This window comes from Anabrus simplex, chromosome 1, assembly GCF_040414725.1.
Source record: "Anabrus simplex isolate iqAnaSimp1 chromosome 1, ASM4041472v1, whole genome shotgun sequence".
Taxonomy (NCBI): domain Eukaryota; kingdom Metazoa; phylum Arthropoda; class Insecta; order Orthoptera; family Tettigoniidae; genus Anabrus; species Anabrus simplex.
Genome location: NC_090265.1, coordinates 18219004 through 18245438, shown reverse-complemented (window position 1 = coordinate 18245438; position 26435 = coordinate 18219004). Strand labels below are relative to the sequence as shown.

Sequence of the window (26435 nt, the reverse complement as noted above, 5' to 3'; positions counted from 1 at the left end):
TGATTGGTTATAACTATGAATATTTGCCCTGAAGATGTTAAGCGAGCCTAGCCTCTCAGTTCAATATCAATCCTTCAACGGCCGTGTACTTGGCGCAGTTGAAATAAAGATAAAATTGTTGAACACACGTAATAGTAGAGGCTTCAAACTTGCCTACTTTTAATGTTGTTAATAGCTGTCGTTTTCATTCTAGGAATATTCAACTACGCACAACATTTCTCCTTGTGTGCGCTTACAGTCAAATATTCCGCCTGCCTCATAACCTTTTAAATAAGAATTATCAACAACACATCATCATGCCAACATACGAAGAGCTCGATCATCAAAAGTTTAAAGGAACTAGTACATGTGTTCAACAATTTTATCTTCATTTCAAAAGAACAAAAAATCAATTGAGCTCCAGCATTTTAAGAACATTCTTCAAATTTCATCATGTATTTTAAGTTGACGTACTCGGTATTTTTAGTATTGTAAAGGTTTGTACCTTTAATCAACAACACAGGCTTTGCAATGACATTCATTTTATGCAATACACTGAATTGTTCAAAATACAAGAGATAATTGTATTGGTCATTCTTAAGGCTATTTCTCACTCAAAAACAAATGTATCTGGTTGGTTTTACCATTCTTGAAATTGAAAAAAAAAAAAAAAAGATAACTTCTCACTTAGTTCTTTTTAACAGCATTCGTAGTAGCCATTAATGCACATTGCAGTATTTTCAATCGGAACCCATAAAACACTTGATGTGTAATAATATGGAAAGAAATGAAACTTGCAAGGAGAGGCCAGACCCTGCATCCAACCATTTTCAAAGAGCTTCAATTTACCTGTGAGGGGACACTCAACATTAACCCATGTATAAGGGTTTAGGTCAAAGCACTTTCGTTTTCGAAAAAAATGGGGTCAAATGTCATGATGCATGGTTAGCTTCAGACAAAGTGGAGGTGATAGAACACTAAAAGGTGAACAAATTTTACTTAAACATGTCAAGTCCACAACCTAATAATTTCCGAAAAAATTATGAATCGTCGATTCCAATGCAACGCATATATACTTCGAGAGTTACAAGGCAGTCAACCAGAGTGGTGGCCTGGTCGTCACCATACTTGTCTATGAACCTCAAAAACGTAAGTTCGAGGCTTGTCGCAGCTATATTTCTTGTACAAAATAAATTAATATTTGAAGGGACATGAAGATAAAAATGGGAACAAAAATATTATGCAAATTGCAGTACACTTAATTTTCTGCCTGAAATGAACATAGGCCTAAACGATCTCACAGTTACTGCTGGATATATATAATATTTGTATTTACATTCCCTCAAATAACAACTTCTACAGAGGAACATAGCTCCAACAAGACTCAAACTCAGGTCGTCAAGGTTTGTAGACAAATATAGTAACCACATGGCTACTGCTCCGCTTGACTGTGTTGTAACTCTCCAAGTATATATCCATTGCATTGGAATCGGGGATTCATTTACTTTTCGGACATTATTAGATTGCGGACATGATATTTTAAAGCAAAATGTGTTCACCTTTTAGTGTTCTATCATCTCCATTTGATCGGAAGCAGATCCTGCGTCATGACATTTGCCCTCATTTTCTCAAAACTGAAAGCATATTGACCTAAACCCTTATACACGAGTTGCTGTTGAGTGTCCCCCAATAGGTGCATTGAAGCTCATTGAAATTGGTTGGACGCAGGGTCTGGCCTCTCTTTGTCAGTGACGTACAATTAAGTTGCAAGAAATGGAATTCATCTTTTAGTTCTGTATTGACAGTAGTAATAAAAAATATTAAAATTTCCACCTGTTCAGTACTATGTGTTTTCATTTTGGAGATTAATTAGCAAACATTACATAATAACATATACATGTTTCAGCTCTAATGAGCCATCATCTGTACAAGTGAGACATAAAATAGATTTCAACTTGTTGGATAAAATACCTCTTGATAAATTCAATGTTGGTATTCATAAAATATGTGGTTGAGACAAACACAGTCAAAATATGGTGAAAGTAGTATAAAAATGTACAGCTTGTATTGCTAATTAAGCTCCAAATTCCTTAGTTCTAAGAGTAATTCTTGTTATATTGACATATTCCTTGATGTACTACTGTCAATACAGGGTAGTATAGTGTCTGCTGATTGATCTTCTTAATAGTGGTCCACAGCAGGGTCTTCGAAATATTGATGCAATGGATCTCGTGGCCCAGTGGAGCGCCATGTATAAGGATATGGTGCATTATATTGCTCGACACTGACTAAAGTGCCGCGGACCACTATTACAATTAAAACACACAATACTGAACAGGCAGAAATTTTAATATTTTTCTATTGTGATACAATTAATTTCCTAGTAACATAATCAGATGCAATGAGTGTTGAATTTTCACGACCGCATTGTAATCGAAATGGACTTTCAACCTATTAGGTCCTGTTACGTACACGTGAAATCGGGAGGTTGTGGGTTTAGATTCCACTGGTGTCCAGTTGGCCATTTTTATTCTGTACTTAACATCTCTTCAACACGTACTAAATGTACGTAACACGACCTAATAGGTTGAAAGTCGAGTTCAATAACCAGATACACCTGATTTCATAAAATGCGTAAATGTTGATCTACAGCCTGTTTCCAGTCATTCAACTGGGTCAGGAATGTAATGAATGAAGGCCCTATCTAGCAGCAAGGATAGGAATTGTACCAGCTGCCGAAGTCTGTCGATCTCCTCTGGGGCAATGATTAATGACTAACAGATGAAATGATATTGGAGAGTGTTTCTGCAAAGAGCCGTAGAGGCCCTTGTCTTCAAATAATGAGTATCAGTTAAAATGTGTATTTTGTCTCTCCTAGCAATGACCAGTTGAAATATCATTTTGACTGGGATGGTAAAGCAGTTATGTAGGGCAACCAGAAAGTACAGTAAATTGCATTTGCATCTACTGTCATTACAGGACTCAGTACGCATGTCATAAGTTCTTCTTCCCTTCTGAATTTTTTTTTTTTTTTTTGCTAGGGGCTTTACGTCGCACCGACACAGATAGGTCTTATGGCGACGCCTTCTGAAATTATCTGATTGTGATGATGTGCTAACATAGTCATTTCATGGAACGGTAGCTTTTGAGCACTGGCTTTTATTTATAAATACATACATACATGAATAAAATTTACATTTATATGCTATACTTATAAATTAAAATAAGTGCTGTCCTTAAAATTTGCTTCACATAAAAATAATGACAATTGATTCATTAAAATTGTTGTTCCACTTTATATTAAAAAATTTTAAAATGTTTCAAATTTACACCGGTAGATTAAATTGATTTAATGCCAGCCAGACCACTGAGTAGAAATCAACTGCTATAAGGTCATGTTGCGTGATATGAAATATAGAAGGAAAACTAAAAATTACTAAGATGAATATTAAAACTAGGGAAACAAGATGGAGGAAAAAAAGATAAACAAATAGAAAAACAGACATAAAAAAACACTTTCAGCAGCTCTGTGTTTGCATCATATCATATCTGTATGCTGGCTAAGTTGACACTAAATCGGTAACTAAGTCTTATATGATGAAATCAAGTTTTAAGTTCAATTTATTGCCATCACCATATTACACACCAGTCTAACGTATGCATACCTGCCAACTTTCAAAAAGAAAAATATTTGTTCTCAGCTACATCAAACCATCTTGGCGTCCTGGGAATCGGAGTGGCTAGATATCCAAACTCCCAACAAGCTGAGAGCAATTAAGAAGACAACTACCATGTGGCGGTCCTTCAATTAGTATTGTGTAGGCTGAGGATAGGTCATTTACAATCTTCGCATTCTTATCTCCTAAAGAGTGTGTTCTTCGGAGCCGACTTCACCGTGGTCCACATCCTCGCAGAGTGCGCCGATCTCTCTGGCCTAAGACAGAGCTTCGGCCTGCAGGAAACACTCGAATGCACACTAGCCGATGACGCGACTGCTGCTGATCTCGTCATCCGCTTTATGTGTGACAGTGGACTAATCAAGGGTATATAAATTACAAGTCTACTGTTACTCAGGGAACACAGGTTCCCTTTTGATTCATTAGTAATTTTTTCGGCCTAAATCAATAATTTTTGTTTTGTTTTATTTTGTACTGCATTTCCAAATTCCTTCGTTGAATAAATAATTTTGTTTTTATTTTAAATTTCTTTTGAGCCTCTGTGGCTCAGACGGCAGCGTGTCGGCCTCTCACCGCTGGATACCGTGGTTCAAATCCCGGTGACTGAGATTTATGCTGGACAAAGCGGAGGCGGGACAGGTTTTTCTCCAGGTACTCCGGTTTTCCCTGTCATCTTTCATTCCAGCAACACTCTCCATTATCATTTCATAGCATTTATCACTCATTAACAAATCACCTTGGGAGTGGCGAACCCATTGTAATAACAGCCTATATGTCTTTCATTCATTACATCCCTGGCCTGGTCATGACTGGAAAACAGGTTGTAGGTTTTCATTTTTTTTTTTTTCATTTAAATTTCTTTTTCTCTAATTTGTTCAGAAAGGATGATTACCTCATTGTACTTCCTCTTAAAACAAAAATCACCACCACCACCAGAAATCCGGAAGATTCTAAACTGGAAATTTTTTTACAACACACACATGCGTCGCAAAGTCTTGAGACATAATGAAAAAGGACGGCAAGGGGGCTAGGTTATAAACAATACTGAACAAGTCAAATATATGTTATGATTACTCCTGAAATTACTTTTACACAATGTTACATCTTGATGAGTGCTCATCTGTTTACACTGAACACTGGGAACACTTTCCATGATCATATGAAACAAGGAAATTAAGCAGAATATGCCTCCCTAAAAGAGTGATAATATCTTTTCTTAGTTGAATTCATTACGAACACCATTAAAAATACTAAATTGCCAATAAATTCGCCACACAATTCCATGAGTTTCAGAACTACCACCAATGTTACTCACACCCACACACAAATAAAGCCTTTCACAGCTCTTACGAAGCACGACGCAGTTACAAAAGTTGTTATATATAAATTCACAGCCTGCTACTTTTCATGGATTTCTTTTCTTCAAAATCACAGCCTGCTACTTGTTTGGGAACATCTCAGTGAATGAAGTCGAACAGGTGACAAAAGCATGGCGATAATCGATAATGTGATTAACGAAACATTTACCGGTCAAATTTCAAACACTGAATCTCTTATTACCAGCTACTATTGAAAGTCAAACAAATCCGATTTGACCGCAGAAAGCAAAACCAAGTGCAGATATTCAAAATCCGTGCAATAACGTTCATCCATACAACCGTATATCACGCTCAAAATCCATACATTTTACGGAAAACCGGAATACTTGGCAGGTGTGTGTATGCATTCCATTCCTTGCTCCCTTTGTTTACGTTCCCCCTCCCTTCTCGCGCTCCCCTCTGCCGATAACATTGCTCACACTGACACAAGGACGAACGTGTTACTGATTTAGTGCCAACTTAGCCGGCATACAGATATGATACGATGCAAACACAGAGCTGCAGAAAGCGTTTTCATGTCAGTTTTTCTATAATTTTCTCTACAAGGTTCTTCTTTTTCTACATCTTGTTTCCCTAGTTTTAATATTTATCTTAGTAATTTTTCATTTTGCTTCTAGATTTCATATCACACAACATGACCTGGACGGCAGTTGATTTCCACTCAATGGTCTGGCTGGCATTAAATCAATTTAATCTACATTTGTAAATTCGTAAAATTTTAGAAATTTTTATATGAAGTGGAACAACAATTTTAATGAATCAATTGTCATTATTTTTATGTGAAACAAATTTTAAGGACAGCACACTTATTTTAATTTAAAAGTATATCATATGAATGTAAATTTTATTCATCTTTTGTAACTTTTAGTATATTAATTTTAAGTTATTTCTAGACAGCTGATGATGGCCTAATGCAGCCAAAACATGTCCTGTTGTTTTAATATGATGTTTTTAAACTTTGAATTGTAAATAACTTACAGGAATTGAGTAGGTGGAACCAATATATTAGGTTTCAACATATATAACATAATTGTCAGTACGAATCCAAGATGAAATTTATTTCATACATACATACTGTACTGTGAAGGCAAGTAGGTAAATAAACACACAAATGGTAGTGTTTACTCTAGAATATATTAATTAACTACTTTACACACTACACAGACATACCAGGACCACAAACTAGGCCCTAGGGCAGTTCATAATTACACTTGCTGTACACTGTCACAGCAACACAGTCTTAAAATTCTGCATGTAGTACACTGTCCATACACTCACAAGAGTTGGGCACGAGAGACTCAACTTCACAGACAGAATGCTCACTTCACAGCACTGAATGGCTGACTGCTCTGTAATGCTCAACTGGACCTGTCCAATGACTGATTCAGAACTGAATCACTGAACCTTGTCCGGCCTACCTTAAATAGGGAATTACTTCGAGATACTTTGTGAAAGGGGAAGCCCCTAGAGACTGAATCTGAATGATCTGAGTTCACTTTCTAGTTCTTTCTCACACTGCCGGGAGGCCTCTGGTGAGGTAACAGAGTGATGGCTGATCTTACGTGCTTAGCTTATTCCTGATTGGTCCATCGCATGGCGAGCAGGCGAGACCCTAACTTGGTGACATCACTCGCAGCCGGGGCTAAACTAACTTGCTCCTCCCAAGGTCTTATAATAAAATGGCAGACACCATTATAATACAATACATTATGGACTGCTATGCCTTTAAGCACTCAATCTGTAAGTCTCTGCGAATTGAATATGCACCTCCACAATCCACTGTTTGCAATTAGCTCTGTGGCCTCATTTAACCTTTTAGCACTCACGCTGTTTGGAATAACACATGCGATTGCGACGCAGCATTTTGACCGCCCATTTTAGTTGTAATTTTTTTGTTTTACTCAGATTTTTATGAATGAATAATGGACAATATAGTTAAATAACTTGATATACACATATTTAAATGCTTAAAATAATTTTATTCACACATATTTAAACAAAAAAGGTAATGTTGGACCTTTAAACATAACAATTTTGAAATAGCATAAGTAAAGTTCACCATTACAAGTAATAAATCTCATTGTAGATCATATTGGACATCAGATTATGAACATTAAAATAAGAGTAATAGTTAACACCACCTTTCCAATACTTAACTTTCCTTATATTTAGGAAATAAACATTACAACAGGTGTTGTAAGATGGGACATGTTTCGCTTAACTGTCGTAAGCATCATCAGCTGAAAATAAATCTTAGCCTAAAGTTAGATCAGGGCCCTGAACCTAGTGTCCTTGAAATATATGGTACCCTAAGCAACAAATACATTTAGAAAATCAAATAGGCTTAAAACTAGTGTGAAAAAACCATAAAATATTACAACATGGCTAAGTGAGAAAAAAAAAACAACACGTAATTGTGTTGCCAGAGGTTAAAAACATAAGGTCAATGCTCATCCAACATAAGAGATTTCAGTTCACGCACTTGGCATCTTACTTTTTCCGTTTTGATCTTGAACTCCCAGCAAAAATTCAAGTGGCTTCAGGCGTGATCAATTCCTGTTTGAAGCGTTACTACTTCATGTCTGCTACAATATGTGATTTCTCTTGCCCGTCTCACATATCTATACAAGAGTGTGATTTAATTATTTCTTCATTCAAAAGAATATAATCATCATTTCTTGTCAGATGAACATTCTTAATAACTGACTGGCAGCTATGAGTCTGATTATTACACTGCCAGCTCTGTGTTGTACCTTATGTTTTGAACCTCTGGCAACACAATTACGTGTTGTTGTTTTTTTTTCTCACTTAGCCATGATGAACACTTATATGTTTTCACTCTTGTTTTATGTTTGAACATTCTGAGTGACTGACTGGTAGCAATGATAACCTAATGATTTTAATTATTTCACTACCAGCTCTGTATTGTACTTTCTGTTTTTATCCACTGTTTCAACACGACTGTGTGTTTTTCTCTTAGCCATGTTGTAATATTTTATGTTTTCTTTCCACACTAGTTTTAAGCCTATTTGATTTTCTAAATGTATTTGTTGCTTAGGGTACCATGTATTTTAGGGACACTAGGTTCGGGGCCCTGACCTAACTTTAGGCTAAGATTTATTTCAGCTGATGATGCTTAGGACAGTTAAGCGAAACATGTCCCATCTTACAACGCCTGTTGTAATGTTTATTTCCTAAATATAAGGAAAGTTAAGTATTGGAAAGGTGGTGTTAACTATTACTCTTATTTTAATGTTCATAAAGTTCACCAGTCGGTCACAAAAATTATCTTGAACAGAAAATATTTAAAAAGTAAGGAAATGAAATCCGTTTCTAATTTGAGCAAACATCACTGAACACAAACATTTTGAATTTAAATCATGTACGATGCACTTTCTTGGAGTAAGCTAAACCATATCAATATGATTGTTCTCCAAACCTTCGTTGCAAATGTTACAGGTTACTTGAAATGACAGATGATTTTTGCACACTTATCTCGTGCATTTGTGGTACATCAAACGTGTTTTTATAGACCCACAGTAATAGCAAATAGGTTGCCTGGGTGATGAAGTTCTGGTGTTTGCTGGTTGTTGTTCGCTGTACTTTTCCAAGAAAATATACAGTTCTTTAGGAAGGCACCAAAATTTTGCACGATCTTTCAAATTGTCAGCCATTAGGTCCATCATTAAGTTGAAGGTGTATTTTCTCCTTGCAAGTCAGGGTGATTTGCTTGGAATATCTTCAACGAATTTATTCCAGCAGCATCAAGTAAGCGAAAAAAGCAGCCATCGGCCATCTTTGCGTTCTTCTAGAGGTAGAGCATCTCGAGCTCATGAAGTCTACTGTGTCCACACCTCCTTTAGTAGAATTATAATCCATCATTTGCAGAAGTTTTCCGGTTTCTTGGTCAGTCTCGTCAGTATTGTGCATTGTGGACAACAGTAGTGCAACCTTCTTTCTTTTAGTGACCACAGAAATCAAGGTTTTATCATCCTGGCATGCAAATTGATACTTTCCAGGAACTAAATGCTTATTTTCTGTCATCAATTCAGGAGAAATCTCCTTTTTATTTCTCCGCAGGGTGCCTAGAAATGTCAGTCCTACTCCCAGTAAATACTCGGCTAGTTACGTTCCGATTTGTACGTTTTATTGATTCAGTCAATCTTTTCACTACATTGAAAGGTTTCTTGGAGGTTACATGAATGTAATGCCCAAGCTTTTGCTTCCCACAATATATCTCCATGTTGTAAGTGTAGAATGTATGCGAGTCACACAACGCATACATTTTCAGGCCATATTTTGCCAGCTTTTTGACCATGTGTTCGATAAAACCTCAACGACCACGGTATGCTATCAGCATTTCATCCGCTGTCACAAATTTGCTAGGATTATATGAACGCTGGCAGTTGGCAACAAATTTAGTAAATAGTTCCCGTATAGGGGCCAGCTTTTTGTAAGCCGAACGTTCAATTCTTTTTTCACATCATCAAAGCGAAGGCTCCTCAACAGAAATTGAAATAATTTTCACTGAAATCGGCATGCAGAATTGTTATTCCAGTCCCGTTATCAGTGAAATGTTCTGACAAATTAGTTAAGTTTCCCCCTTTTACAGCCATTAAAAACAGAGCACCAAAAACAGCTAATATTTCTGATCTTGTAGTGTCTCTGTAGTCCCTCTCCCGGCCTGTAACACCTACAGCACACTGCTCTTGTAGGGAGTGCTTTTCAGCATAACAACATACAGTGGTTCTGGGGCAAAGAAAAAGTTGAATGATTTAGCCAAAAACTGTACTCCGCTAGATTTAGAAGACAGTGATGCTGATACTGACAGTAATTTTACTGATCTGAGTGGTGGTAGTGATGCAGAAGATGACAGGGGTGACAGTATCATTATACAGGGTGTTTCTGTAAGAAAACAAAAAAAAAACCCACGGCACTACAGCCCTTGAAGGGCCTTGGCCCACCAAGCGACCGCTGCTCAGCCCGAAGATCTGCAGATTACGAGGTGTCGTGTGGTCAGCACGACGAATCCTCTCGGCCGTTATTCTTGGCTTTCTGAGCATGCAAAAATTTAACAGGACATAAACGATACTCTACAGAACAATTTGAGGTAGGGAACCTGGGGTCGAAGAAGCCAGCTTAAGGAGATCTGTAAGTAAACTTGTCTACCGCTTTGTCTCGCATTACTGTTTTCCAGCCACTTGATCTGAATCCCCTTGATTGTTTCCTATGGGATATCTAAAGTCACTTGTATATGAGACCCCAGTGGGTATGGAGATGAAATTAGTTGCTAGAATTGTAGCTGCTTGTCATGTGATTGGAAACACACCCAGGATATTTACCAGGATGCATCAGAATCTTGTTCGCCGATGTCATGCTTGGTGGCTGTCTCTTCAGGTAGAACGGTCTGGTGAGGTCTGCTCCAGTTACTTCAAAAACCAAAGTATCACTTACCCTATCCTTTGGCAGTGGTGCAGACTCAACCATTGTCTTGTTTGACTCAAATATTCTGCAGGTAACACATTTGGATATTGCTCCACAAATGGTCTTCCTGCCTGTCAAAATCCAATATTTTTCTCTTAGCCCTCCTGACATCTGAACTCCAGCATGTGAACATTTCACATGGTACTCTTCTATCAGAAGTTCTGTGATTCTGTGTTTGTAAGGCAATAAAATAGGGTATATGAAGTTTTCATTGTCTTCCCTTCAAGAAATTTTCATTTTCAGCCTTAGAAAGTCATCCCGTTTGATGAAAGTGAAAAGTGATTTGATACTGTCACCTTCTCCCTTTCCTAGTGCTTCTGTCTGGACGAGCTTCAGAAGTCTTCTTTCAGGCTCTTCTATTTCATCAACCGTGAGGCCATTGCTTCGCACCTTATCTGCCTCAGCATTCTGGCAACAAAGCGTAGTATCCAGGCTACAAGTCTGACGATCTGAGTAAATTTGGAAAACCATCGTAGATACCTCATTATGTCTTGCCATAAAGTAGTAACCAAGCATGGAGACAACCTCTTCTTCTCTTGCTGAATTTCATCTTTGCGTTAACATATGATAGGGGCCAGTCCTTTCCTTCCAGCTTTAACCAATCTGGCCCCTCCACCATCGGGAGTCAATCAGAGATCATGCAGAATATCCTCAGGATGGAAGGTCGGCAGGATTCAGATCACCGGCTATATGTCTCCAGTCTTACTGTCTCAACAGTGTTCTAATCTCTTTCACAAGGTTACTGACAAATGGACCCCATGAATCATTTGTCTTGATCCAGTGCAGAGCTGTAGAAGAGTCAGTCCAGAAATACTCTGGGATGTTTTTACCTAAAGTCTCCCTCACACCGGCTGCCAAACAGCTCCCTATACAAGCCAGAAGCTCTAACCTGGGCATAAAAGTCTTCAAAGGCATACTTCTTGACTTTGCCATGACAAGCTGCACAAGAACAGATCCTTGCAGTCCACTTCTCAGGAAAATAACTGCGGCATAGGCACTGTTACTGGCATCGTCACAAACACTTATGCATCTTGGTATCCTGAACCCAGAAAGCTGCGGAATTCCTTTCTCCCACCTTTTAAATTTCTTCTGCATCTCTTCAGGCAACGGATCATCCCAGCCCAACTTGATGTTCCAACTACTCTGAATAAGAAGTTTCAGGATCAAAGTAAACAGACATGAAAATCCAACAGGATCACAAATCCTTTAGGCCACAGACAGGTGATGGTTTCAGCTTCAGTTATCATTTGAACGTCACAGAACAGTTCATCATTCTCTTTATCCCACAGCAGGTCAAGAATGGCATTAACACTTTGCAGTCCATTCCAAGCAGTTACTTCTCCAGCCTCGAAGTTCGAACTTTGCTTCTGTAAGAAGTCTTGTGGATTCATCAATGAACTGGATCAATTCTTCTTCACTGTCAATGGTCGTAACACAGTTGTCAACATAGAAAGACCTACGTAGCATTTCAGATGTATTCCTTAATTTGGGTGGACTTTTCTCCAGAAGAAGGTTAAGCACGGCACTCAAGAAAAAGGGGCTACAGTTAAATCCAAACACTACTCGTCTATGCCTAAAAACCTTGAGTTTCCCTTGGTAAAATTCCTCCCACCACAAAAGCCTGGGAAAGTTTCTATTGGGTGAAGCAACAGAAATTTGAAGAAAGGCCTTCCTGATGTCAGAAACTACGCCTATTCTCCTACGGTGAAATCTTGTCAGAATCGGTGGAATTTGCTCTAGTAAACTGGGACCCTTTTCTAGGCACTCATTCAAAGATGGAAATCCCTTACTCTTGCCGCCCTGACGGATGTAGTGGAGTTGTTTTTAAACATGCCCTGGTGGTAAAAAGTGGCCTTTCTTATTGATTTATTCCAGTGGTAGTTCTTCTACCACTTCTTCTTGTTGCCATGATCACTATACTTTCCTTCACAGATCAGTTTCACTGGGGTAGATATGCACCTCTTCTCAGCTACTTCTAGGTTTTCTTACAGATCCTCGAACCTCTCATTCCAACGTAAGCTGACCTCATAGCGTCCCTCACTGTTAATAGAAACGGTTCTTAAAATAGTCAAGTGTGGCAATTTCCATGTCTTCTCGGGATTTCTTTTCCACAGGATCTTTGATTCCAAGAGTGTCTAATTTCCACAGTTCAGTCAGAGAATTCAATGTCAGCAGGGATGTTACAAAAACATTAGCACTACAGGAGGAATGACGACCCGCCAAACTTCCCATAACAACCCATACCAAACAGGTTTCTGGTCCACAGTTCAAAGTTTTAATTCTCACGGTCAATAACAGCCCATACACGTCAGCTCCCAGATGCAGTTCAATTTCAGGTCTATTGGGACCACAATCAGAAACAAAAATGTTGTTTTGTTTCAGTTCCTTCATTAAGGGACCCCACTGAAGCCCAGGAATTTCACCACAAATCGCAGGCACAGGGATCTCACAACAATACTTTCCATCCATGCAGCAGATCTTCAACTGGTAGCTCGCATGCAAGTGCCTGTCAGTTTCAGCACCTCCAAACAAAGCACGAGTGAAGGTCTCCGCACCTGAGGATTGAAGTCCAACAGACACCAGCAGTTCCTTCCAATAAATAAGGTCGCTGCGATCCACTGTCAATCAAAGTCCTGACGAAGCATTCTTGTACTCCGCATAGGATTATCACCATTAGGGCTTGAAGGAGAACCTCTTGACCATAGCTTTGACTGCTCAACGTTGCACTGTGTTTTCCCATACTTCGCTCCTCCTTCTTCTGTTCTTCGTTCGACTCCTTCAATGGCAAGTTTGGACACATGCCCGACACCGCAGAGTCGCTTTACAAGCCTTAGCCGTATGACCTTCTTTCAGACATTGGTAGCAGCACCCTCTTTTCATCAATTGTGCCATCCTACTTCATGTGCAATAAATATATTCCTTACAGTTCTTTTGAACTTACCTCTTCATCTTTACTCTGCATATGTTTTCACGTTTAATCCTCCACTCCCTCCCGCTGACATTCGCCTGGTCGACAGGTTTGATGCTCGTTTGTTTCCTGCACTGTCGTCATACGTCACCTGCTCAACTGTTTTGTCACAATACACTTTCTAGAAAGATCTCTCCGTCTATATTTTCTCGCCACCCTGCCTAATTCGGCAGGTGGAATCGAGACTGGAATGAGCACAATACCTCGTCGGGGCATGAGATATTTCTCTGCCCGTCACTTCGCTGCTGCTACCTTGAGATGAGAGATATGGAGACCTTTTTATTTCAATTTTAAGTCTATTATTCTTTTCATTGGACATCTTGGTGGAAGTTGGGAGAGTGATCTACGCTTTGAGGATAATCAAGATACTTATGCTAAGAACTTACCTTTATTCAAGTCAAATTGAAATTATGGAACTGGATGGCCGCCTACTATACATCTACGTTATAATTCTCATGTTAGGTCCGTATTGAAATGTACGTAAATACAAAGTATGTTACAAGTGTAATTTTTTTAATATCCACCCATTCAATACAAAGAGATCATTTTTAGAAATTAAATATTATTATAAAATGTCAAGGGACATGTTTCGCCTCATCTTGCTTGAAGGAGTGAAATTCGAAGGGTTTTTCTTCAACTAACCTTTCCATAACTGATTTACATCTTTACAGACAAAAGGACTTCACACCAAAAAGCTCTATCAACGTCAATATACCTTCGACTTTTGCTCCTTCAAACAAGATAAATACATCTATAGACAGCCGAATATTTTTTCCTTGCTCCCACAATTACTTATCGTAACACATTTGACTTTCACTCCTTCAGCCAGTTAAATAAGAACAGCCACTTAAGAAGATTCAAGGAAACATATTTCTGTTTCATTATAAAGATTGAGCTGTTTATTGCTCTACCCCCAACAGGTTTTTGGGCGCAGTGACTCAACGCAAGGGAAAGTATAATCGTGTGAACTTATGACATGCAGCTTGATACTATGATTTTAACCAAGGACATTCTAATAATTTCTATGTTTAGACAAACACCTACGTTGATATCCTCTTTTTATGACTAGTAAGAACAATCAGGATCCTGATTTTTCACCATACAGGTTTGAGTTTGAGGCTGATGATGCCCTTAATATGGGTGAAAAATGTCCCTTAATATTTTATAATAATATGTAATTTCTAAAAAAGATCTCTTTGTATTGAATAGGTGGATATTAAAAAAATAACACTTGTAACATAATTTGCATTTACCATACATCTGTCGTACACTTTGCGTTGTGTTCTTTTGGTATGCTATATCTCCCATCCTGACATTTTATACCATAGGTTGTACTAGCTTTGTATCTTGTATAAGATTTCCAGCCATATTTCACATTTTAATACTTCCTTATATTATTATGGAACTTGTCACGATCGCTACCAATCCTAAGAATGTACTATGACCCCTTGGAACTAGTTTTCTATTAATGTTTCACATTTTAAGGCACAGTCATGTTATTATGGAATCAATCAAACAATCAATACTGATCTGCATTTAGGGCAGTCGCCCAGGTGGCAGATTCCCTATCTGTTGTTTTCCTAGCCTTTTCTTAAATGATTTCAATGACATTGGAGGAAATTTATTGAACATCTCCCTTGGTAAGTTATTCCAATCCCTAACTCCCCTTCCTATAAATGAATATTTGCCCCAATTTGTCCTCTCGAATTCCAACTTTATCTTCATATTGTGATATTTCCTACTTTTAAAGACATCATTCAGACTTATTCGTCTATTAATCTTATTCCATGCCATCTCTCCGCTGACAGCTCAAAACATACCACATGATACAGATGTTGATTCCCATAGGGAATCTGAAATATTTGTTTTGAATGAGTAAATTTATAATACCAATATAAATGGTCCGTTATTGGACATTATAAATTTTCCAGCTAACTCATTCCTGGTTGCCAGCGTTTCGCCCTCATGTGCTAGGCTTGGCTCATCAGTTGGTACCTAGCACACCTACCAAGACGCCGACCAGTGCATACCGTGGAGGCCACTGCGTAAGCTAATTGTAGCCACCGGCAGTGCCAATGCACTATGAGAGACTTTGTCTCATTATCAAAAATTGATGCCTGCTTGGCCATCAGATGATATAGATGTTAGGTCCAATAATAATGCGTTGAGGAATTCCCCTCTTAATTATTACAGGGTCAGATAAAGCTTCGCCTACTCTAATTCTCTGAGATCTATTTTCTAGAAATATAGCAACCCATTCAGTCACTCTTTTGTCTAGTCCAATTGCACTCATCTTTATTATATATAAATGATATGAGTAAACAAGTGGAATCAGAGGTAAGGCCTTTTGCAGATGAGGTTATTCTGCATAGAGTAATAAATAAGTTACAAGATTGTGAGCAACTGCAATGTGACCTCGATAATGTTGTGAGATGGACAGCAGGCAATGATTTGTTGATAAACGGGTTTAAAAGAATCAACATCTATATCATCTGATGGCCAAGCAGGCATCAATTTTTGATAATGAGACAAAGTCTCTCATAGTGCATTGGCACTGCCGGTAGCTACAATTAGCTTACGCAGTGGCCTCCACGGTATGCACTGATCGGCTTCTTGGTAGGTGTGCTAGGTACCAACTGATGAGCCCAGCCTAGCACATGAGGGCGAAACGCTGGCAACCAGGAATGAGTTAGCTGGAAAATTTATAATATCCAATAACGGCCCATTTATATTGGTATTATAAATTTACTCATTCGAAACAAATATTTCAGATTCCCTATGGGAATCAACATCTATATCATCTGATGGCCAAGCAGGCATCAATTTTTGATAATGAGACAAAGTCTCTCATAGTGCATTGGCACTGCCGGTGGCTACAATTAGCTTACGCAGTGGCCTCCACGGTATGCACTGGTCGGCGTCTTGGTAGGTGTGCTAGGTACCAACTGATGAGCCCAGCCTAGCACATGAGGGTGAAACGCTGGCAACCAGGAATGAGTTAGCTGGAAAATTTATAATGTCCAATAACGGACCATTTACATTGGTATTACATACCACATAGTCGTGCAGCTCGTCTTCTTTCTCCCAAGTCTTCCGAGCCCAAACTTTGCAACATTTTTGTAACGCTACTCTTTTGTCGAAAAATCACCCAGAACAAATCGAGCTGCTTTTCTTTGGATTTTTTCCAGTTCTTGAATCAGGTAATCCTGGCAAGGGTCCCATACACTGCACTCTAGATGGGGTCTTACCAGAGAGATATATGCCCTCTCCTTTACATCCTTACTATATCCCCTAAACACCCTCATAACCATGTGCAGAAAACTATACCTTTTATTTACAATCCCATTTATGAGATCACCCCAATGAAGATCTTTCCTTATATTAATACCTAGATACTTACAATGATCCCCAAAAGGAACTTTCACCCCATCAACGCAGTAATTAAAACTGAGAGGACTTTTCCTATTTGTGAAACTCACAACCTGACTTTTAAACCCGTTTATCAACATATCATTGCCTGCTGTCCATCTCACAACATTATCGAGGTCACATTGCAGTTGCTCACAATCTTGTAATTTATTTATTACTCTATGCAGAATAACCTCATCTGCAAATGGCCTTACCTCTGATTCCACTTGTTTACTCATATCATTTATATATAATAAAACATAAAGGTCCAATAATGCTGCGTTGAGGAATTCCCCTCTTAATTATTACAGGGTCAGATAAAGCTTCGCCTACTCTAATTCTCTGAGATCTATTTTCTAGAAAAATAGCAACCCATTCAGTCACTCTTTTGTCTAGTCCAACTGCACTCATCTTTGCCAGTAGTCTCCCATGATCGACCCTATGAAATGCTTTAGACAGGTCAATCGCAATACAGTCCATTTGACCTCCTGAATCCAAGATATCTGCTATATCTTGCTGGAATCCTACAAGTTGAGCTTCAGTAGAATAACCTTTCCTAAACACAAACAGTGGAATAACCTTTCCTAAACCCAAACTGCCTTCTATCGAACCAGTTATTAATTTCGCAAACATGTCTAATATAATCAAAAAGAATGCCTTCCCAAAGCTTACATGCAACGCATGTCAAACTTACTGGCCTGTAATTTTCAGCTTTATGTCTATCATCCTTTCCTTTATACACAGGGGCTACTACAGCAATTCTCCATTCATTTGGTATAGCTCCTTCAAATGAACAATAATCAAAAAAGTACTTCAGATATGGTACTATATCCAAACCCATTGTCTTTAGTATATCCCCAGAAATCTTATCAATTCCAGCTGCTTTTCTAGTTTTCAACTTTTGTATCTTATTGTAAATATCATTGTTATCATGTAAATTTTAATACTTTTTTAGCATTAGTCTCCTCCTCTATGGGACATTATCCTTGTAACCAACAATCTTTACATACTGCTGACTGAATACTTCTGCCTTTTGACGATCCTCACATACACACTCCCCTTGTTCATTAATTATTCCTGCAATGTCCTTCTTGGAACCTGTTTCTGCCTGAAAATACCTATACATACCCTTCCATTTTTTACTAATATTTGTATGACTGCCAATTATGCTTGCCATCATGTTATCCTTAGCTGTCTACTTTGCTAGATTCAATTTTCTAGTAAGTTCCTTCAATTTCTCCTTACTTCCACAGCCATTTCTAACTCTATTTCTTTCCAATCTGCACCTCCTTCTTGGTCTCTTTATTTCTCTATTATAATAATGTGGATCTTTACCATTCCTTACTACCTTTGAAGGTACAAACCTATTTTCACATTCTTCAACAATTCCTACTTTTAAGACCTTCCTTTCTATCACATTTATTTTTAACTACGACAAAAACAGCTTCATGATTACTAATACCATCTATTACTTTGGGTTCTCTATAGAGTTCATCTGGTTTTACCAGCACCACAACCAGAATATTTTTCCCTCTAGTTGGTTCCATCACTTTCTGAATCAGTTGTCCTTCCCATATTAGCTTCTTTGCCATTTGTTGGTCATGCTTCCTGTCATTTTCATTTCCTTCCCAATTGACATTTGGTAAATTCAGATCTCCCACTACAATCCACATTCCTTTCCATGTTGCTTCCCACATAGCTGATTATCTTATCAAATCATTCTGAATCCGTATCAGTGCTGCCCTTTCCTGGTCTGTCACTCCAAAGACATCAAGTTACCTATTATCTTTAGGAATAAGCCTTACACCTAGAATTTCATGTTTCTCAGCTTTAACTTTTCATTAGCTTAGAAGTTCTTCTTTCACCAGAATGAAAACTCCCCCTCCCACCTTTCCTATCCTATCTCTACGATACACACTCCAGTGCCGTGAGAAAATTTCTGCATCCATTATATCACCTCTCAGACATAATTCAAATCCTATTACAATATCTGGTAAATATATATATGTATCAAATTACTTAATTCTACTCCTTTCTTTACAATAATTCTACAGTTCAACACTAAAATTTTTATGTCATCCCTATTTGACTTCCAAATCTCTCTATCCTTGTCACCGCTCCCTAGACCACCCCGTTTCCCTGAATGTACCTCCCTATTACCCTTCCAAACAAATTTCCTAACTTACATGTACCACTGCGGTTTAAGTGAAGGCCATCTGAGTGCAGATCCCTATATCCTACCCACCTATTAGGATCTAGAAATTTCACTCCCTGTTTCCCACATACCCACTCCATATTCTCATTTAAATTCCCAATCACCCTCCAGTCAATATCCCTCCTACACAGTGTTCCACTGATAACAATCTCCGCTTCCTTAAATCTCACCTGTGCTGCATTTACCAGATCTCACACATCTTCAACTATGGGGTACTTATATCAGCTTGCGTTACGTTGTTGGTACCAACGTGAAACACTACCACCTTCTCCTTCTTCTCTTCTACTTTCCCCAACATCTGCCTCAACCTAATTCCTGGATAACATTCTATCCTGGTTCCCTTTTCTCCACACACTTTCCCCACATGTCTAACGATGGAATCCCCCATGACCAGAGCCTCAACCCTACCCACCTCATTTGATCCCCTCCCCTCCTGGTCAGCCTTATCTTTCCTGACAGCTGCAGAAGCTACTTCCTCCTCCCTTTTCTCCTTCCCATGACCCTGTTCCACCTGTCTTTTCCTATCCTCTACTCTACATTTCCCTTTCCTACATTTTTCCTTCCTCCTACTTCCACACATCTCAACAACAGTTCCCTGTTCCTCATCTTCCCTCAGTTGTTCTACCTGGAGTGATTCATACCGATTTCGCACAGACACCTGTCCTGAATTCTGATCCTGAATAGAGCCCGTAGCCTACAAGCTCCTTCCCCTTAGAACATTAGACCACCTGTCTTCTACAACTCCCCCCTTTCCTTCCTTTTGTTACAATCATTATAAATTTTAAGCATGTGCTATGATCCCTTGGATCAAGTTTTTTCTTCAGGTCTCACATCTTTATGTTAACAAATTTTCTTATGACCTATTTCTTCTAAATATGTACTTGGAATTCCTTGTAAGGCTTTTAATAATAATTAGTGTGTATCACACATTTATTACTCAGTGCATTTATCTAGCACATGTTTACCCTTAAGGGGCCCATAGACGTGCAATATTATTGCGCAAAATGGATTGTACAATATATTGTTAGCTGCCCACAGACATACAATATTATTGCACAACAATCAGGTTTGTGCAATAAATAAATCGTGTGGAGATAATATTGCTGGTTGTGCAATATATTGTACAAAAGCGCCCATAGACGTACAATATACTTGGCAATATATAGTCATTCCATGCCGGTATTTTGTTTGGTGAACACTATTTTCTGTACCACGAAGCCGCTTCACTTCCTTCCGGAAGTTTGTACGCAGAGAACTGATTTTTTTAAAATAACTTCTTCTTTGATGTTGATTCCCATAGGGAATCAGAAATAATTGTTCCGAATGAGTAAATTTATAATACCAATATAAATGGTCCATTATTGGACATTATAAATTTTCCAGCTAACTCATTCCTGGTTGCCAGACTTTTGCCCCCGTGTGCTAGGCTGGGCTCATCAGTTGGTACCTAGCACACCTACCAAGACGCTGGATAGTGCATACCGTGGAGGCCACTGCGTAGGCTAATTGTAGCCACCGGCAGTGCCAATGCACTATGAGAGACATTGTCTCATTATCAAAAATTGATGCCTGCTTGGCCATCAGATGATGTAGATGTTGATTCCCATAGGGAATCAGAAATAATTGTTCCAAATGAGTAAATTTATAATACCAATATAAATGGTCCGTTATTGGACATTATAAATTTTCCAGCTAACTCATTCCTGGTTGCCAGCGTTTCGCCCCCATGTGCTAGGCTGGGCTCATCAGTTGGTACCTACCAAGACGCTGGATAGTGCATACCGTGGAGGCCACTGCGTAGGCTAATTGTAGCCACCGGCAGTGCCAATGCACTATGAGAGACATTGTCTCTGGCAACCAGGAAAGAGTTAGCTGGAAAATTTATAATGTCCAATAACGGACCATTTATATTGGTATTATAAATTTACTCATTCGGAACAATTATTTCTGATTCCCTATGGGAATCAACATCTACATCATCTGATGGCCAAGCAGGCATCAATTTTTGATAATGAGACAATGTCTCTCATAGTGCATTGGCACTGCCGGTGGCTACAATTAGCCTACGCAGTGGCCTGCACGGTATGCACTATCCAGCGTCTTGGTAGGTGTGCTAGGTACCAACTGATGAGCCCAGCCTAGCACACGGGGGCAAAATGCTGGCAACCAGGAATGAGTTAGCTGGAAAATTTATAATGTCCAATAACGGACCATTTATATTGGTATTATAAATTTACTCATTCAGAACAATTATTTCTGATTCCCTATGGGAATCAACATCTACATCATCTGATGGCCAAGCAGGCATCAATTTTTGATAATGAGACAATGTCTCTCATAGTGCATTGGCACTGCCGGTGGCTACAATTAGCCTACACAGTGGCCTCCACGGTATGCACTATCCAGCGTCTTGGTAGGTGTGTTAGGTACCAACTGATGAGCCCAGCCTAGCACACGGAGGCGAAATGCTGGCAACCAGGAATGAGTTAGCTGGAAAATTTATAATGTCCAATAACGGACCATTTATATTGGTATTATAACTTCTTCTTTGTCGGCGTTCGAGTATTTTTTGCGATATTTCTCAATAAGCACCTCGTTCTGTTTATCTTTCTTAACGCGATTACTGTAATCTTTGCTGTTAACGTCCCATAGAGCCGGAAGGCTTCGATAAACTCCATAATAAACTTTTTCTCCACCTGTTTGTCTGCCATCACGATACGTTCTCCCCCATTTGTTGATACCAACTGGCTGGAGGACGCGATATTGCACAATATTGCCAACACACGACACAGTATTTTGCGTTTTGCGCAATATATTTCAAACTATTTTGATTTCGTACAATATATTGCACAACCCTTCAACATTAAATACACACTATCAATTATATTGCACAAACCCCGATATTGTGCAATAATATTGCACGTCTATGGGCCCCTTTAGCATCACTCTTAGGTTGAATTATTATAATTGGATAACCTATAATCATCTACAAGCATTAAATATGTTAACTTTCTTCAAGTTGGTGCTCCTGTAAGTTATCAGCCATGTTTTGAGAATTAATGTATATCCTAAATTTATTGAAATCGATTTGTATATTCCATTCTCACTGTACAGTCTTTCAATTTGTACTTAAATCTCTGTTAATTGTTATATTCTAAATTGACTTGACTTAATTCCTGTCGTTCCTTGTGGAACATAGGGCATCAACAAAGCATCTCCATCTGATCCTGTTGCCAGCCAACCTCTTCACCTCTCTCCAGGTCTTGCCTTCTTCCATTGCCTCCATGTGTACAGATCTTCGCCACGTTTGTTTGGGCCTTCCTCTCCTCCTTTTACCCTGCGGGTTCCAATCCAGTGCCTCTCTCTCAATGGCTTCATTCCCTTTCCTCAACGTATGCCCTATCCATTTCCAATATTCTAAATTAATTTATATTTATTTGTACATTCCATTTTTCAATCTTACCAAAAATTAATTGATATCTATTTGTACGCTCTTTCTATTTATACATCTGTCATACACTTTTGGTATGCCATTTCTCCCATCCTGACGCTTTATACCATAGGATGTACTAGCTTTGTATCTTGTATAAGATTTCCCGTCATTATTTCACATTGTATTATTATGGAACGCGGAGCAGGGCCAACCAGTTTCGAAGTGGACAGTACCTTGTGTGTATGCGGAGAAGAGCAGACCACAGCCCATCTGTTGCAATGTAGTTCATGTCCATTCAGTTGCACAACAGAAGACCTGCTTAAAGCCAAGCCAAATGCACTTGATTTCGCAAGGTTTTGGGCTCACGTAGTTTAACATGGCTTTTTGTTGCTGAATAATTTATATTGTTTTTTATGTTCTTTCCTCGTATTTAATTTAAAACTCATGTATGCTTCTGACACGATATAAATCAAATTTATAAAAAAAATCCTGCTAAATTGTTCTTGCTAGAATATATATTGTTATCTTTCCACTGGTTTGAAAAGAAAAATAATAATAATAATAATAATAATAATAATAATAATAATAATAATAATAATAATAATAATGTTATTTTGCTTTACGTCCCACTAACTACTTTTTAAGGTCTTCGGAGACGCCGAGGTGCCGGAATTTAGTCCTGCAGGAGTTCTTTTACGTGCCAGTAAATCTACCGACATGGGGCTGTCGTATTTGAGCACCTTCAAATACCACCGGACTGAGCCAGGATCAAACCTGCCAAGTTGGGTTTAGAAGGCCAGCGCCTTAACCGTCTGAGCCACTCAGCCCGGCTGAAAAAAAAAACCATATTATTTGTAATTCCATTACCTTGATTTTCCCATATAATATTGGTCCCGATGGCCCTCTTTTTCTGAGCCCCTCTTATTTTCATTCTACTGCACACTAATATACATTTACTCGGATTTTATTGATAATTAGTCTTCGTTTACATTAGCGTTACATCTTAAGTGACGTTACAAATTGGCAGCACAACCTCACGCACATACAAAAAAATTACGTAACACAATATACTTTTCTCACTCAGAGTTATATTCTGTGCCTTGAAACAATTTTCTGCATTATGGTTTCTCTTAAAGAAGACACAATTGCTTCCATTTGATGTACCTCTTGCTTCTCCAGCAGATTACTAGGAGTAGGTATAGATTCAGGTTGAGGTGACTTGCTCTTCTGCTTTCCTAGTTTCTGTGAGGATATATGGAATCTCCTTGGGCGAGAGAAATTCTCTGTTCTCCCTCTACTTTGTTCTTTGGAAAAGTGATAGCTGTGACAATTTCTCACAATAAAGATTCTCTGTTGTTCTAATGATAGGCAAAGAGACTGCAGTTCTTAACCACACTTTTAGCAGGTCTTCTGGGAATGATGATTCAACTAGGGGGAATTATAAGCCTGCATATTTATCACAGTCATTCCCTTAAAAAGCTATTTGCTTTACGTCGCACCGACACAGATAGGTATAATGGCGACGATGGGACAGGAAAGGCCTAGGAATGGGAAGGAAGCGTCCGTAGCCTTAATTAAAGTACAGCCCCAGCATTTGCCCGGTGTAAAAATGGGAAACCACGGAAACCATCTTCAGGGCTGCCGACAGTGGGGCTCGAACCCACCATCTCCCAAATACTGGAAACTGGCCGCATTTAAGCGACTGCAGCTATCGAGATCAGTAACGGTCATTCCCAACGACTCCAGTGACCTAAGATGCGATTATCAACCGTAAGAGTTCCAAAGGAGTGAGTTTCTTAGACACTGTGAAATTCTGAATAACTAATCCTAACAGTTCATGAACATAAAACTCCACCATTAATTCTTCTCTTCCGAACCTACCCTGTAAACACTGAATTGCTTCCTCATAGTTATCATTTACAATGTCTCTTGCCCTACTACCCTCTGTAGGAGCTTGAATTAGGTACTGTAATTTATCTTCCCTTTCTATGTTCGGATCATCAGGTATCCTAAAGAACTTGCTCCAGAAACGTAACCAGTCTTTAACTTCACCACTGAATTTCCTGTTAGATCTTAGGCAACTTAAGTTTTTCTTACTGGAACCGGAACTGTCACTCAACACCTTAACTTGTAACAGTTGCTACATTCACTGCATAAAAGTTCTTGACCCTCTGACGTGCGTCTTCTAATTTATCGCGGTATTCTTGCGCTACTGCATTCACTTTCATAATCCGCGTCACCGCTGCTGTTGAGAAGCACGTCTAAAGATTTATCATCAGCTTCTTTCAGTTCAACAGCCAGTCTTTCTAACTTAGTTAAATATAATCTTACCTTGTCGAGTTGTGTTTGTAAATGCTGCACGGATCGATTGTCTCAATTTTACGAGTCTCTCCATCTTGACTTACAGCTTTCCTCACGTTGACTCGAATCTGTCCTGTCACGGTCACCACTAATGTTCTATTCAAACCAGAAAAACCTACCTGGCAGACTGCTTCGTCAAAATGCACGCACTTTTTATATTTTACGGAAACAGTGACACCCAAATATTTCATTCAAGGTAAGGTTGTACTTGTAATACATTTAAGAACATAACAACTGACTGTCTTGTCCGTGCACCAAAGCCTGTGAAACGTAAAGTTACAACACCCTCGCAAGAGGGCAGAACGTGACAGTTCCTAATAACTTACAAGCTGCTAAGAGAAAACATACAGAGGAGAAGGCATCAAGTCGACTAGCCTTCTGTATGACCACTGGAAACAGTGGGTAGTCTACTTATCCGAGACAGTATTCAGCCACGACCAATTGTACGTTGTACTATCTCCAGCAAGATCATTTGAAAATGTTAAGCTCCAGATACAGTCGAAGCACAGAGAATATTGTATAGAAAAAGTGTTATAAACTACATTGCCAGCATTAAATGTTCATAAAACTATTGGAAAGGGCAGGCAAAACAATACGACTACGAGAAGTAGTAGTAGTTGGCTTATAAGGAACACTGCGGAACAGCACAGGTCCAGTAGCAGTAGTAGTAGTTGTTGTTATCAGTTTTTTTTTACTTGCAGGGTGATTCTGGAGGACCACTGGTGTGTAACGGCTCTCTTACTGGCTTGGTGTCATACGGTTACGGATGTGCCAGACTGGGCTTCGCGGGCATATACACCGATGTAAATTACTACCTACCATGGATTCGGCGAGAAATTGAACGGAGTTCATCGAAACTACATCTCCCCAGTTTGTGGATACTGTTGATAGTTATATCGACTGTTTTATTCTGTTGAAGACTCAGTTCATCAACATTATAAATGACATCTTTTTAACTAATGTATGGATTTTCAAGATATTTTCCAAGAATGTCATTTAAATAACATAAGTTAACAGCACACTTGCCAACCTTGAAAAACAAAACAAAATTGGAAGATTTTAGACACATGTGATGCCAAACAATAGCAGATTGTGGCTGTGAAGTTAGATGAAGAGCTAGTGGGAAAAATAAATAAAAAGTAAAATTTACACACCCTTCTAGTAATAATTGAACTCACCTATTTCTACTACATATTTGTAGAGACCGACCGACTAATGATCTGCATTTAGGGCCATCACTCAGGTAACAGATTCCCTACCAATTATTTACTATTTTTACAGTTTGCTTTAGGTCGCACTGACACAGAAAGCTCTTATGGCAACAATGGGGGCTAGGAGTGGGAAGGAAGTGGCTGTGGCCTTAATTAAGGTACAGCCCCAGTACTTACCTGGCGTTAAAATGGGAAACCAAGGAAAACCATCTTCAGGGCTACCGACAGTGGGGTTCAAACCCTCTATCTCCCGAAAGCAAGCTCACAGTTGCACGACCCTAGGCGCACAGCCAACTCGCTCAGTTAAAATGATTTTAAGG

The 26435-nt window shown here is 38.9% G+C and overlaps 1 protein-coding gene across 1 annotated transcript in view; it reads left to right on the top strand.

The window, feature by feature from the left end:
- Positions 1–26151, top strand: part of LOC136859637 (trypsin alpha-4) — a 135819-nt gene extending 109668 nt beyond the window's left edge. Inside the window, exon 7 of the mRNA XM_067138707.2 lies at positions 25606–26151. Coding sequence (XP_066994808.2) covers positions 25606–25821 — 216 coding nt within the window. The 3' untranslated portion in view covers positions 25822–26151. The remainder of the gene's footprint in view (positions 1–25605) is intronic.
- The last annotated feature ends 284 nt before the right edge of the window (positions 26152–26435 follow it).